General features: G+C 47.7%; 1 protein-coding gene across 11 annotated transcripts in view; it reads right to left on the reverse strand.

Moving 5' to 3' along the window:
- RPH3AL (rabphilin 3A like (without C2 domains)) overlaps positions 1-15,863 on the reverse strand; it is a 165,160-nt gene that overhangs the window by 22,272 nt on the left and 127,025 nt on the right. For 6 of the 11 annotated variants that reach the window (XM_073235052.1, XM_037022755.2, XM_073235049.1 and 3 more), the window contains 2 exons: positions 3,543-3,656; positions 6-1,900 (listed from right to left, as the gene is read on the reverse strand). The exons of 1 other annotated variant lie outside the window; for it this stretch is intronic. In XM_073235052.1, the coding sequence (XP_073091153.1) occupies positions 1,761-1,900; positions 3,543-3,656 (254 nt within the window). In that variant the 3' untranslated portion in view covers positions 6-1,760. Of the gene's footprint in view, positions 1-5; positions 1,901-3,542; positions 3,657-15,863 lie in introns of those variants that run through there. 4 more of the 11 variants (XM_073235051.1, XM_073235053.1, XM_073235050.1 and 1 more) reach the window with 3 other exon arrangements.

Genomic DNA, 15,863 nt, shown 5'->3' on the forward strand with positions numbered 1-15,863 from the left:
TGGGGGAGAGAAAAAAAAAGGCCAGTATAGTGTGAGCAAAAGCAGAGTCCCTCCCTGGTGACAGCTTGACCTTTGGGGTGAAATGGAGGTGATGGCCGGGAAGGTGGGGCCCTTGCTGAGGCAGCTTCCCTGTCTGCCACTGGCCAGAGGGCTGCCGGGAGGGCCGGGGGCTCGTGCCCCAGGCAGAGCTCTGCTCCATTTTGCTGCATTATTGGCGGCAAATCAGCTACTCCCGGAGCTTCAGTTGAGTCCACTAAAGTGGGTGATCAACATAGGTGATCTTAGGATGCAAATGGACTTGGGAATATAGAATTTCCCCCTGGGCCAATCCTTTCCAAGTTGTTTCTTAAGCCCTGGAACCCTCTCTATGCCTGGGCCACATGACCTCCCCAGCTTATAACTGGACATTTCCCAAAGACTTACTTAGGGTAGGCACTCCACACAGATGCTGCATTTTACCCTCCCCCCAACACTGTGAGGGCCAGTGTGGTCCCTACGTTAGTGATAATGGAACTGGGGGCAGAGAGATCAAATATTAGGTTGAATCAGATAGAACTGCCAATATTCCGCTATTTTTCATGAATTTCATACGGTTCAACCTCATGGTTTGCTCAACTGCACGTTTATGGTTGGCAGGGCTGAGACCAGAACTCAGGCCTGCTTGGTTCCAAACTATCCTCTGGGGAGGTTTCAGGGGACTATTGGAAGTGGGGAGGGTCCACTCCAGGGCCATATCCTCTACCTGCTGCCTCTTACAAGTCCTGCCCTGCAGCTTATCTGGAACCATCAAGGTGGGGGCAGAGGGAGGGCAGGGAGTGGGCCAAAGCTCCCCAGGGGCTTCCTGGCAGGTGGCTGCCAGTGCACACAGGCTCCTACACACGGGCATGCCTGCTCCAGCACTGAACCACCCACTTGCTGCTTGGGAGGTCAGCTGCTGGGTTGCGGCGCACAGGCACCACGCACTAGTGGACCCCACAGCCCTGCAGGCACCAAGTCCAGCTGGAGCTTCTTTCTTGAAGGAGACCAGGAGCTTAACCTGAACTTGCACAATTTTCTCTGGTGTGAGTGTGAGGGACCTGCCCTCTGCCCATGCCCATCACACGATGAACCTGAGCCAGCCAGGCTGGGCCTCAAGCAGGGGAGGTGGGTGGGAGCTTGGGCTTTTGCCCTTGGTTTCCACGCCTATCAAAAGGGGATATTAAGTCTCTCACAGAATGTAAGTTGACCTTGGAGGTGCAAGGGCAGACCGAGCTCCAGGGCCAGCATTTTACTTCTGATTTGGGCCTGCCCTGGGCTGGGCTGTTTTGGGTGAATTGATTTGGCTTCCTCAGCTACATGGTAGGTTTCTGAAGGCCAAGGACTGTCCCCCACTGGCCCCAGCCCTGTCTGGGCACACGATGGGCTTGGTGAGGACTGGACTGCCTGGTGCACAGTAGGTGCTCGGGAAATGGGAGCTACCGTGGCTGCTACAGACACGGGGAAATGCTCTGAGAGATTACACGTTTGATAAAGCAGAGGATGGTGACAACTGTTGTTACAATCACTGAGAATGAGTCGGGGTGATTACCATTATTATTTTGGGTCCCTCTCTCTGTTTGCTACAGGCAGGGATAGAGGCTGGCTGGCCTCTGTTTCCCCAGCACCTGGCATAGCAGTCAGTGACCACAGAGAGTGGAAACATCACCTACTGCCCCACAGGCTGGAGGGCCCATGGCAGGGAGGAACAGAAGAGGGAGAGGGGGTGGTGAGTTAGAAGGTACTCACTGGGGCCCTTTGGGTGTGGCGCCCCCCTGTATATCTGTGGAGCTCATCCCAGCCTTGCTGGCCAGGCTTCTCAGGCTCCCTGAGAGGTGGCTGGGTGGGCAGGTGAGCCCCATCTTTGGAGACTCCAGGCTCCCACCTGCAAGAGACCACATGGGCCTGACTGGCTCTGTGCAGGGCTCTTTGGACCTTGACCCAGGCCAGGATGACCTCAGCCCGACAAGCTGCTGATCCAAAGTCTTCTCATTTGGAACTGTGATGGGCACCTATGGGGCTGTCTGCCCAGAGCCCCTGCCGCTGGGAGTTGCCACTGCCAAGCCCCTCCCCACTATGGCTGCCACATCCTAGCATGCCCCATCCTTTGGCCACAGCTGATTGGTCCAAGATACATAAAGGCAACTGAATGGGCCCTTAGGTCACTTTATGAAGGAACAAGTCAAGTCCCCAACATGAAGCTGGCAACATGGAGGAGCTATTCCTGCCTTCATAGAATGAAGGTGTGTCGGGGGGAGGGTGTATATTTCAGTTAACTCAGTGGAACTATTAACTGCTGCCTTTATTAACTTAAGAATCCCCACTCAAATATGGTTGTTAGTTCTTGCATGGCCGAGAGAGCAGAGGCGGGACCTGCAGTACTGCCCTCCATCTTTTCCTGTCTCCCATGACTGCTGGTCATGGCTGAGAGATGGTGTGAAGGCAGAGTTCAAGAGCGAGGGCGGCGCTGGGACGGGGAGAGGGGAAACCTGCACTGGAAGCCACGGCTGGCAGGCGAGTTTCCTTTACACTTTTCTAGGATACAGTCTTTGGCCTGAGGAGATCATCTAGTCCAGAGACAGCCTTCACCTCTTGTGTCATGTCCACCTACTGACATGAACCTCTTGGAAAACTGCACTGAGGAGGATTCGGAGGCCACATCAGGTTCTCTGGGGAAGAGTGCCATGATTGACTAGTAATGTCTGTTGTGTGTACAGGCTAGGGAATGGAAGTGCATGTGCCGGGTATTTGCCATCTCTGATCTATCCCCAATTAACCTCCCAGGCAGGAATTTCTTCCCAATCAGCTCTGGTAGGAGATCACCCAGTCTTGGGCCCAGGACAGCACCCTGAGGCATTTCATTCCAGCTGGGGGCAGTTATTATAAAGCTCTCCTCTTAGGTACTCAAATCAACCTCTCTAAAATATCTTTCAAATATCCCAGTTCTAACTTCTGCAGTAACTAAGAGTGAAGGTGCTCCTTTTCAAGGACCTTCAAGTGTTTAAAGGAAAATGTGCCCCTAGGTCTTCTCTGCACTGGCCTTAAGGCCCCCATTAACTCTCTTTCATACAGCATGGTCACAGAGGAGAGCTCAGAGATGTAAGTCCGGAAGGAACTTTGGGGACCATCTGCCCCATCCCATTTGTGTTAAATAGAAGCTAGCTGAAGCCCAAGAGGTCACGGTATGTATCTGGGGTGCCCCTGCAGTTTCATGGCAGAGCTGAGCTGACCTGGGGAACTTTTCACCTGATTTTCACAGCACTCATCATTCACGAAGCAGTATCTCGTCGGGGGGGATGCTCACAGTGAGCTTGGGGAGGCATCTCAGGTGTGCCGGCAGAGGGCCTGCCCTGTTCCCCCACTGTGTGGACACCTGAGCCCCCTTTCCGCCCTGTCCTCCAGGCCCACGTCTCTTCCCTGGCCTAGAACAACTCCACAGACACCTGCTGAGGAGCAGCAACCCAGGGAAGCAGCAAAGCCACCTGCACCTGGGGCTTCGGAAACAGCACTGTACTTCCCACGCTTACCTGATTCCCCCCAGGGCTTGTTGTCTTTGGGGTCCCTGACCCCACTGGGAGGGAGTCTGTCCTCCAGGCTGGAGGAACTGAGATCTGAATCGCTGTCACTGTCACTGGAAACTGCTGGAAAAGAGACAACAACCCAGGTCACCCCTACCAGCCCACCAGGGAAGGCCTCCCTCCTGCCAGGACCAGGTGGCACACATCCTCACCAGCCCTTATGTTTGGGGCATGGGAACAATGGCCTGGGGACAGGGATGGCCAGGTTCTCCTTTTTGCCAGTCAAACAGGGAGTCCTGTTGCAAGGAGGCTGGGACACTGGCAGGGAGGGCTCACCCCCTCTGTCCCCACCAGCCACCTCCATGCATTGCCCCCGTGGCCTCCTATGGCAGTCGGAAGCCTCTGGCAATGGCAGGGGCTGAGCACCCCCTTCGGCGCGGGCACAACTGCTCTGAGGCTTGCACCTGGCGATGCTTCACGGGGCAAGGCAATGCTCTGTGGTGATTCCAGAGGGTTCCAGTCCTCGCTGACCCTTCTGGGGCACTCTAGGTGTGTTACATATGCTAACTCACTGGTGCTCCGGGACAACCCTGTAAGGTAGGAAAGCATTATCCCCATTTTGCAGGTAAGGACATGGAGGCACTGCCCAAGGCAGCAAGTGGGGAGCCAGGATTCTTATCCTGGCAGGCCAGCTCCCCAGTCTATTTTCCATACGCTCCAATGCCCCTGGAAGAACTGAACTGGGGGCCAGCAGCCCTGGGCTCTCCTCCCAGTTCACGCAATACCTCCCAGCGGGGCTTCGTGAATGCAACAGGGAGCAGGTGGTGGGACTGGAATTCCAGGGGAAGGGAGGGTGGGAGCTCTCGCAGGGCCACCCACTGTGGTAGAAAAACCTCTATTCTGGACTAAACAGGACCACATTTGGCTGGTTAGTCAACAGTGGGAGTCATAATATAGGATATATTCAAACGTTAAACATTCTATTTTAATTTTAAGCATAGAAATGTACATCCATTCGCCAATCTCTTGATGCAGGGCTTGGGTGCTTCTATGAGATCAGGCCCACACGGTCTCCCATGTCTAATCTGCATCCATCCCGTGTTGTCTGTGATTCTCAGGTTCAGTTTCTTTAAGTTGGAGCACAGCTTAAAGACACTGGCAAAGCAACATGAGTGCAGAATCCTCCTATTTTTCCATTTCTTTCTCCTACTTTTTACAGTTGTCCTGCCCACACCTAACTCGATAACTTTTTTTTTTTTTTTTTTTTTTTTTTTTTTTTTTGAGAGGGCATCTCTCATATTTATTGATCAAATGGTTGTTAACAACAATAAAATTCAGTATAGGGGGGTCAATGCTCAATGTACAATCATTAATCCATCTCAAGCCTAATTCTCGTCAGTCTCCAATCTTCTGAAGCATAACGAACAAGTTCTTACATGGTGAACGAATTCTTACAGAGTGAATAAATTCTTACATGGTGAACAGTACAAGGGCAGTCATCACAGAAACTTTCGGTTTTGATCATGCAATATGACCTATAAACCATCAGGTCAAATATGAATATTCATTTGATTTTTGTACTTGATTTATATGTTGATCCCACATTTCTCCTATTATTATTATTATTTTTATTTTTAATAAAATGCTGAAGTGGTAGGTAGATGCAAGATAAAGGTAGAAAACATAGTTTAGTGCTGTAAGAAGGCAAATGTAGATGATCAGATGATCAGGTGTGTGCCTATGGACTAAGTATTAATCCAGGCTAGACAAGGGCAGCAAAACATCCACGGATGCAGAAGATTTCTCTCAAAGCAGGGGGGGTGAGGTTCTGAGCCTCACCTCTGTTGATCCCCAAATTCTCACCTGATGGCCCCCCTGCGACTGTGCCTGTCTTAGGTTGTTCCTCCCTTGAGGAATCTTACCCGTCTCTGGCTAACCAGTCATCTTCCGGGGCCATACAGGGAAATGTAAAGTTGGTAAGTGAGAGAGAAGCCATATTGTTTGCAAAGGTTAGCTTTTTACTTCTTTGCAGATTTATGCCCTGTGGCTTCTATGCCCAGCACTTGTCTCGAGGTATCTTTACCACCTGGAGGAATTATGATACTCGGTAAATTCGATATGAGGCACGAATTCTATTTAAAGTTTGTAATTAGGAAGGAAGAAGAAAAGCTATAGATGTAGCATATGAAGGAAACTTGGGAGGATTGATTATTTCTTTGACATATCTTCTTGTATAGTACCTTAAGTATGTATAGGTTTTAAACTACTAACTAATTTGCACACACATATTGACATAATAGGAATACGGTGACATAAACAAAGCAAATCTATAATTACCAGCCATCTCCAGTGAAGCCAAGAAAACCATTTAGGCACCCTAGGCATTTGTGAAAATTTATCTATGATATGATGGATATTTTCCAACTGTACTTGAACCATCAGACAAATTAAAGCAGCCCATTTCTGGGATCTGTTCACATCCCATATGTTCTTTTAACCATAGATAGTCTATAGTCATGAGATTTTGGGGTGCTACAACTTGCACCCCTCCCAACTCCTGGTTGAGTTCCAACAGTACAGATCCAGTCAAATTCGTTGTCTCACTGTATGCACATGCCAGCCTAGACATCTCCCTCCTCCTTCTCATGGCAAGTCCAGGAGATGGTGGGCTGGATGCAGCCACAACCGCAGCATCGTCCGGATCCCTGTGGAGGCTTTTTGATGATCATCCCCCGGCACGAGTCCTCCAGAGAGTGCTGATGCCGGAAGCTCCTCCTCATATCGTATCTTAGTTCATTTTCTGGGTATCCAAGCTAGGCCTTGATCTTCTGCGTAGAAACAAACAGACCCTTTGCCCACACTTTGACATGCCCTCTATACCACTGTGCAGAACTCATTGGAGGTCAGCACACAGTAACTGCTTTTTTTTTTTTTTTTTAATTAAGAGAAAGGAATATTATCAGAAAAGAGTACCTCCATAGCTGATCATCTGACACCCTTTAAGTGATCAACATTAAGGATATTTAAAGCATGCGTTGATCTTTGATTTACCAATAGTTTTATCCTGTTAAGGAGTAATCCCCCTTTTCTTTCTTTCTTTCTTTTTTTTTTTTTTTAAATTTTTAATCTACACTTACCTGAAGAATACTATGTTTACTATGCTCTCCCCTATATCAGGTCCCCCCTAACAACCACATTACGGTTACTGTCCATCAGCTTAGCAAAATGTTGTAGAGTCACTACTTGTCCTCTCTGTGTTGTGCAGCCCACCCTCCCCTTTCTCCCTCCCCCCCATGCATGCTAATCTTAATACCCCCCTTCTTCTTCCCCCCCCTTATCCCTCCCTGCCCACCCATCCTCCCCAGTTCCTTTCCCTTTGGTACCTGTTAGTCCATTTTTGGGTTCTGTAATTCTGCTGCTGTTTTGTTCCTTCAGTTTTTCCTTTGTTCCTATACTCCTCAGATGAGTGAAATCATTTGGTATTTCTCTTTCTCCGCTTGGCTTATTTCACTGAGCATAATACTCTCCAGCTCCATCCATGTTGCTGCAAATGGTTGGATTTTTCCACTTCTTATGGCTGAGTAGTATTCCATTGTGTATATGTACCACATCTTCTTTATCCATTCATCTACAGATGGACATTTAGGTTGCTTCCAATTCTTGGCTATTGTAAATAGTGCTGCGATAAACATAGGAGTGCATCTGTCTTTCTCAAACTTGATTGCTGCGTTCTTAGGGTAAATTCCTAGGAGTGGAATTCCTGGGTCAAATGGTAGGTCTGTTTTGAGCATTTTGATGCACCTCCATACTGCTTTCCACAATGGTTGAACTAATTTACATTCCCACCAGCAGTGTAGGAGGGTTCCCCTTTCTCCACAGCCTCGCCAACATTTGTTGTTGTTTGTCTTTTGGATGGCAGCTATCCTTACTGGTGTGAGGTGATACCTCATTGTAGTTTTAATTTGCATTTCTCTGATAATTAGCGATGTGGAGCATCTTTTCATGTGTCTCTTGGCCATCTGTATTTCTTTTTTGGAGAACTGTCTGTTCATTTCCTCTGCCCATTTTTTAATTGGGTTATTTGTTTTTTGTTTGTTGAGGCGTGTGAGCTCTTTATATATTCTGGACGTCAAGCCTTTATCAGATCTGTCATTTTCAAATATATTCTCCCATACTGTAGGGTTCCTTTTTGTTCTATTGATGGTGTCTTTCGCTGTACAGAAGCTTTTCAGCTTAATGTAGTCCCACTTGCTCATTTTTGCTGTTGTTTTCCTTGCCCGGGGAGATATGTTCAAGAAGAGATCACTCATGTTTATGTCTAAGAGGTTTTTGCCTATGTTTTTTTCCAAGAGTTTAATGGTTTCGTGACTTACATTCAGGTCTTTGATCCATTTTGAGTTTACCTTTGTATATGGGGTTAGACAATGGTCCAGTTTCATTCTCCTACATGTAGCTGTCCAGTTTTGCCAGCACCATCTGTTGAAGAGACTGTCATTTTGCCATTGTATGTCCATGGCTCCTTTATCAAATATTAATTGACCATATATGTTTGGGTTAATTTCTGGGGTCTCTAATCTGTTCCACTGGTCTGTGGCTCTGTTCTTGTGCCAGTACCAAATTGTCTTGATTACTATGGCTTTGTAGTAGAGCTTGAAGTTGGGGAGTGAGATCCCCCCTACTTTATTCTTCTTTTTCAGGATTGCTTTGGCTATTCGGGGTCTTTGGTGTTTCCATATGAATTTTTGAATTATTTGTTCCAATTCATTGAAGAATGTTGCTGGTAATTTGAGAGGGATTGCATCAAATTTGTATATTGCTTTTGGCAGGATGGCCATTTTGACGATATTAATTCTTCCTAGCCATGAGCATGGGATGAGTTTCCATTTATTAGTGTCCCCTTTAATTTCTCTTAAGAGTGACTTGTAGTTTTCAGAGTATAAGTCTTTCACTTCCTTGGTTAGGTTTATTCCTAGGTATTTTATTCTTTTTGATGCAATGGTGAATGGAATTGTTTTCCTGATTTCTCTTTCTATTGATTCGTTGTTAGTGTATAGGAAAGCTACAGATTTCTGTGTGTTGATTTTGTATCCTGCAACTTTGCTGTATTCCGATATCAGTTCTAGTAGTTTTGGAGTGGAGTCTTTAGGGTTTTTTATGTACAGTATCATATCATCTGCAAATAGTGACAGTTTAACTTCTTCTTTACCAATCTGGATTCCTTGTATTTCTTTGTTTTGTCTGATTGCCGTGGCTAGGACCTCCAGTACTATGTTAAATAACAGTGGGGAGAGTGGGCATCCCTGTCTGGTTCCCGATCTCAGTGGAAATGCTTTCAGCTTCTCGCTGTTCAGTATAATGCTGGCTGTGGGTTTATCATATATGGCCTTTATTATGTTGAGGTACTTGCCCTCTATTCCCATTTTGCTGAGAGTTTTTATCATGAATGGATGTTGAATTTTGTCAAATGCTTTTTCAGCATCAATGGAGATGATCATGTGGTTTTTGTCTTTCTTTTTGTTGATGTGGTGGATGATGTTGATGGATTTTCGAATGTTGTACCATCCTTGCATCCCTGGGATGAACCCCACTTGGTCATGGTGTATGATCCTTTTGATATACTGTTGAATTCTGTTTGCTAATATTTTATTGAGTATTTTTGCATCTACGTTCATCAGGGATATTGGTCTGTAATTTTCTTTTTTGGTGGGGTCTTTGCCTGGTTTTGGTATTAGGGTGATGTTGGCTTCATAGAATGAGTTTGGGAGTATTCCCTCTTCTTCTATTTTGTGGAACACTTTAAGGAGAATGGGTATTATGTCTTCTCTGTGTGTCTGATAAAATTCCGAGGTAAATCCGTCCGGCCCCGGGGTTTTGTTCTTGGGTAGTTTTTTGATTACTGTTTCAATTTCTTTGCTTGTAATTGGTTTGTTTAACTTTTGTGTTTCTTCCTTGGTCAGTCTTGGGAGGTTGTATTTTTCTAGGAAGTTGTCCATTTCTTCTAGGTTTTCCAGCTTGTTGGCATATAGGTTTTCATAGTAGTCTTTAATAATTCTTTGTATTTCTGTGGAGTCTGTCGTGATTTTTCCATTCTCATTTCTGATTATGTTGATTTGTGTTGACTCTCTTTTTCTCTTAATAAGTTGGGCTAGAGGCTTATCTATTTTGTTTATTTTCTCAAAGAACCAGCTCTTGGTTTCGTTGATTTTTGCTATTGTTTTATTCTTCTCAATTTTGTTTATTTCTTCTCTGATCTTTATTATGTCCCTCCTTCTGCTGACTTTAGGCCTCATTTGTTCTTCTTTTTCCAGTTTTAATAATTGTGATGTTAGACTATTCATTTGGGATTGTTCTTCCTTCTTCAAGTGTGCCTGGATTGCTATATACTTTCCTCTTAAGACTGCTTTCGCTGCATCCCACAGAAGTTGGGGCTTAGTGTTGTTGTTGTCATTTGTTTCTATATATTCCTTGATCTCTATTTTGATTTGTTCATTGATCCATTGATTATTTAGTAGCATGTTGTTAAGCCTCCATGTGTTTGTGAGCCTTTTTGTTTTCTTTGTAGAATTTATTTCTACTTTCATACCTTCGTGGTCTGAAAAATTGGTTGGTAGAATTTCAATATTGTGGAATTTACTGAGGCTCTTTTTGTGAGCTAGTATGTGGTCTATTCTAGAGAATGTTCCATGTGCACTTGAGAAGAATGTATATGCTGTTGCTTTTGGATGTAAAGTTCTATAGATGTCTATTAGGTCCATCTGTTCTAGTGTGTTGTTCAGTGCCTGTGTGTCTTTACTTATTTTCTGCCCGGTGGATCTATCCTTTGGGGTGAGTGGTGTGTTGAAGTCTCCTACAATGAATGCATTGCAGTCTATTTCCCTCTTTAGTTCTGTTAGTATTTGCTTCACATATGCTGGTGCTCCTGTATTGGGTGCATATATATTTAGAATGGTTATATCCTCTTGTTGGACTAAGCCCTTTATCATTATGTAGTGGCCTTCTTTATCTCTTGTTACTTTCTTTGTTTTGAAGTCTATTTTGTCTGATATTAGTACTGCAACCCCTGCTTTCTTCTCACTGTTGTTTGCCTGAAATATGTTTTTCCATCCCTTGACTTTTAGTCTATGCTTATCTTTGGGTTTAAGGTGAGTTTCTTGTAAGCAGCATATAGATGGGTCTTGCTTTTTTATCCATTCTATTACTCTATGTCTTTTGATTGGTGCATTAAGTCCATTTACATTTAGGGTGACTATTGAAAGATATGTACTTATTGCCATTGCAGGCTTTAGATTCGTGGTTACCAAAGGTTCAAGGTTAGCTTCTTTAGTATCTTACTGCCTAACTTAGCTCGCTTATTGAGCTGTTATATACACTGTCTGGAGAGTCTTTTCTTCTCTCCCTTCTTATTCCTCCTCCTCCCTTCTTCATATGTTGTGTGTTTTGTTCTGTGCTCTTTTTAGGGGTGCTCCCATTTAGAGCAGTCCCTGTAGGATGCCCTGTAGAGGTGGTTTGTGGGAAGCAAATTCCCTCAGCTTTTGCTTGTCTGGGAATTGTTTGATCCCACCATCATATTTAAATGATAGTCGTGCTGGATACAGTATCCTTGGTTCAAGGCCCTTCTGTTTCATTGCATTAAGTATATCATGCCATTCTCTTCTGGCCTGTAGGGTTTCTGTTGAGAAGTCTGATGTTAGCCTGATTGGTTTTCCTTTATAGGTGACCTTTTTCTCTCTAGCTGCCTTTAAAACTCTTTCCTTGTCCTTGATCCTTGCCATTTTAATTATTATGTGTCTTGGTGTTGTCCTCCTTGGATCCTTTCTGTTGGGGGTTCTGTATAATTCCATGGTCTGTTCGATTATTTCCTCCCCCAGTTTGGGGAAGTTTTCAGCAATTATTTCTTCAAAGACCCTTTCTATCCCTTTTCCTCTTTCTTCCTCTTCTGGTATCCCTATAATACGAATGTTTTTCCTTTTGTATTGGTCACATATTTCTCTTAGTGTTGTTTCATTCCTGGAGATCCTTTTATCTCTCTCTATGTCAGCTTCTATACGTTCCTGTTCTCTGGCTTCTATTCCTTCAATGGCCTCTTGCATCTTATCCATTCTGCTTATAAATCCTTCCAGGGATTGTTTCACTTCTGTGATCTCTTTCCTGACATCTGTGATCTCCTTCCGGACTTCATCCCACTGCTCTTGCATTTTTCTCTGCATCTCATCCCACTGCTCTTGCATTTTTCTCTGCATCTCATCCCATTGCTCTTGCATTTTTTTCTGCATCTCTGTCAGCATGTTCATGATTTTTATTTTGAATTCTTTTTCAGGAGGACTAGTTAGGTCTGTCTCCTTCTCAGGTGTTGTCTCTGTGATCTTTGTCTGCCTGTAGTTTTGCCTTTTCATGGTGATAGAGATAGTCTGCAGAGCTGGTACAAGTGACCGCTGGAAGAGCTTCCCTTCTTGTTGGTTTGTAGCCTTTTCCTGGGAGAATAGCGACCTCTAGTGGCTTGTGCTGGGCAGCTGTGCGCAGACAGGGCTTCTGCTTCCTGCCCAGTTGCTTTGGGGTTTATCTCCACTGTTGCTGTGGGCTTGGCCTGGCTGGGGCTGTTCCTCCAAAATGGTGGAGCCCCGTTAGAGGGGGAGCAGCCAGGAGACTATTTATCTCCGTAAGGGGCCTCTGTGCTCCCTGCTGCCCAGGGGGTTAGAGTGCCCAGAGATCCCCAGATTCCCTGCTTCTGGTCTAAGTGACCTGTCCTGCCCCTTTAAGATTTCCAAAAAGCACTCTCCAAACCAAAACAACAACAGCAACAATGAGAGAGGGAACAGAAAGGAAAAAAAAAAGAAAAAACACGCGATTTTTTTTTTTTTTTTCCTCAGGTGCCGGTCCCAGGCACCCGCGCACTGGTCCTGCTGCCCTGTCTCCCTAGCACCAGGGTCCCTGTCCTTTCAAGGCTTCCAAAAAGCACCCACCCACCGGTCCCGCAGGGAAGGAACGCTCAATATTCTTTGTCCTCAGGCACTGGTCCCACGCACCCGCTCACCAGTCCTGCCGCCCTGCCTCCCTAGCACCGGGGTCCCTGTCCCTTCAAGGCTTCCAAAAAGCACTTGGCAAAAAGAGAGAAAAAAAAGGGGAAAAACGCGCGATTTCTTCCGTCCTCAGGTGCTGGTCTCAGGCACCCACCCACCGGTCCCACAGGGAAAAATGCGGGATATTCTTTGTCCTCAGGTGCCGGTCCCAGGCACCCGCTCACCAGTCCCGCCGCCCTGCCTCCCTAGCACCGGGGTCCCTGTCCCTTTTAGGCTTCCAAAAAGCACTCGCAGAAAAGAGAAAAAAAAAAGGGGAAAAACGCGCGATTTCCTCTGTCCTCAAGTGCCGGTCTCAGGCACCCGCCCACCGGTCCCGCAGGGAAAAACGGGGGATATTCTTTGTCCTCAGGCGCCGGTCCCAGCCACCCGCTCACCAGTCCCGCCACCGTGCCTCCCTAGCACTGGGGTCCCCGTCCCTTCAAGGCTTCCAAAAAGCGCTTGCCATAAAGAGAAAAAAAAAAAGGGGAAAAACGCGCGACCTCCTCCGTCCTCAGGCACCGGTCTCAGGCACCCGCCCCCAGGTCTCGCAGGGAGAAACGCGGGATATTCTTTGTCCTCCGGCGCCGTTCCCAGGCACCTCCTCACCGGTCCCGCCACCCTGCCTCCCCAGCAACGGGGGCCCGTCCCTCTAAGGCTTCCAAAAAGCGCTCGCCAAAAAAAAAACTGCTCCGGTTTCTCTCCACCCGCCGGGAGCCGGGGGGAGGGGCGCTCGGGTCCCGCCGGGCTGGGGCTTGTATCTTACCCCCTTCACAAGGCGCTGGGTTCTTGCAGGTGTGGATGTGGTCTGGATGTTGTCCTGTGTCCTGTCTATTTTAGGAAGATTTTTCTTTGTTATATTTTCATAGCTCTATGTGTTTTTGGGAGGAGATTTCCACTGCTCTACTCACGCCGCCATCTTGGCTCCCGCCCCTTCGATAACTTTTTAAAGTTAAGTGATTTCTGGCAAGACTGCCCAAAGTCTTGGTTTTAATAAAACAATTCTGTGCCTTTTCTCTTTTCAGCAATTTATATGCTGTTTAATTACATGGTGTGATGGCAATAATCACAGTCCAGATAGGTCTGGGGTCACAGGTAACTGGCTCTCAGGGGCGGGAGAGAGGCAGTGGACCTGACCCAGGGCATGCCACATGCTGCTTACATAGGGAGGGCAGGGGCTGAGCCTTTCTGCCAGGCATGGTGCTGGGCGCCTCATGAGTATTATCTTATTCAACCTGCTGAATAACCCTGTGCTGCTGGGACCGGTTTGGTGGGAGATGAGATGGAAATAAAGTGAATCTATACCAAGGGTGGCTAACAGGTCTCATGTGATCCACCAGGCCCCTTCTGGAGCAGTGTGCAGGGCACTAATGCCCAGCAGGAAGAAGAGCCATTTGGTTCTAATGGGCAGGTGCCAAAGGGCACAAAATGCCAAGAGCCCGGAAGGAGATGATGGGAAAGGATGTCCCAGGACTCGGCCCGTTAGGGAAGCCACTGTGGGTAAGGACCTTTGCTGCATAGCTGCTACCCAGATCTAGAGCCTTCTGGAAAGCCTTCATGCCTCCTGCCTGCCGCCTCTCACCTCGGGAAGTCACAGGCCACAGAGCCAAGCAGCCAGAGGATTGGAGCTGGCCGACCATATCAGCTCTGAGAGATTCTCAGTCCTGTGCTTCTTTCCATAGCAGAGTGGCTGGCACACAGTTGGTGCTTTGTGGAGCTCTGGCGCTTCCCTCATCTCCACATCTGGCCAGTTTCTGAATCAGAGGCCTCCTCACCATGACTGCCGCCTCTCCAGCCTAGACTCCTGTGACAACCGCCCACCTGGGCTCCACCTGCAGGCACCTCCCTCTGCATAGCTGGGATGTTCCTGCTAACACACAATCCTAGCTTACCCCTCTTTAAAGGCTCCCCCTAGCCTACCCTTTCAAGCTTGAGCTCCTGCCCTTTGTCTATTTCTCCAACCTTATCCCATGCAACTTACTGTCCCAGCCCAGGCCCTCCGGCCCCACACAGTGTGTAGCTCTGCCAAACTGCCAGTCGGCGCCTCCCACAGCGACTTGCTTCATTCTGCCCAGAACACCCTGCCTGTTGCTCTGCCCCGGGCTCCTGTTGGGCACCACCTCCTCCCGGGAACCTTCTTCCTTGCCATGCCCAGCTGGCTGAGGGCCCTGTGCATGCTGCTGCAATCGCACAGCCACTTTCTGCTTTAAGCGTCTGTGTGTGTCCCCCGCAGCGGATGGCGAGACTCCTGGAGGGCAGGGGTCAAGCTGGGCCATGGGGGGCTGGTGCGCTTCTCCTTCCGCAGCGCCGGAGCCCTGTGGGTGGGTGAGTGGTGCTCCCCAACTGTTCCCAGCACTCCCTTCTGCTGCTCAAGGATTCTGCCTTTTCTGCTGTCTTCCCTCCTTGCGCTCAGGGAAGAGCCCTGCTTTGGCTTTCTGGGCTTTTGTGATGTAGATGAGATGGGGTTATGGTCCGGGTGCTCCTTCATAATATTTGAGAAATGCAAGCAAGGCCTCACTTGTTTTGCAATTGCTTTTCAGGTCCTGGACTGGGTTTCTTTGCTCAAGAATCCACCGAGACAGGACTTCATGGGCCTCAGTTTTATAAGTATTGACATGTTTTTGACTCACTGACTGACTAAGCACCAACCCTGTGAAGCCCCAGACAGAGGGAGTGGAAGGTGGGCAGGAGGCAACGAGCGCTCCCCACAGCTCCTCTGGGGCAGCTACAAAGAGACTGGGGGGACTCTGCCCCCCAGCCCCTGCTGATCTCCACATGGGTGCACTCCCTCTCTGGCAGAGATGCTTCGGGATAATCTATCCATTCTTCCCAACTTTGAATATTCCACCTTCCATCTCCTCCAGGCTTGATATGTAGAATCTTTGTGCTTTTGGGGTGGAGGGTTGGGGAACATGGAGCTGAGACAGCAGAGGCGGGGGGACATGGAGCTGAGGTGGGGGCATGGTGCTCCAGGGTGCTCAAATAATGTCCAGGTCCTTTGGTTCTAATGGGCAGATGCCAAAGGGCATGAAATGCCAAGAGCCCGGAAGATGATGGGAAAGGATGTCCCAGGACTCGGGTTATAATGGCAGCTCTTTTATCTAATTTCTTTTCACCTTCTTCCCTTTTCTGTCATCTGTTGTTCATGGTCACAGTGTTGGGTTGGGAGTGGGCTAAAACTGAAAGACTGAGCTGTGCTACATTGGGAGGGCAGCCTTTGCCCTGAGGGGTATATCTTGTCCAAAGCATCAACCCCGGAAGGGTGTTGGGGGCACCA

Source organism: Manis javanica, chromosome 4 (genome assembly GCF_040802235.1).
Source record: "Manis javanica isolate MJ-LG chromosome 4, MJ_LKY, whole genome shotgun sequence".
NCBI lineage: Eukaryota > Metazoa > Chordata > Mammalia > Pholidota > Manidae > Manis > Manis javanica.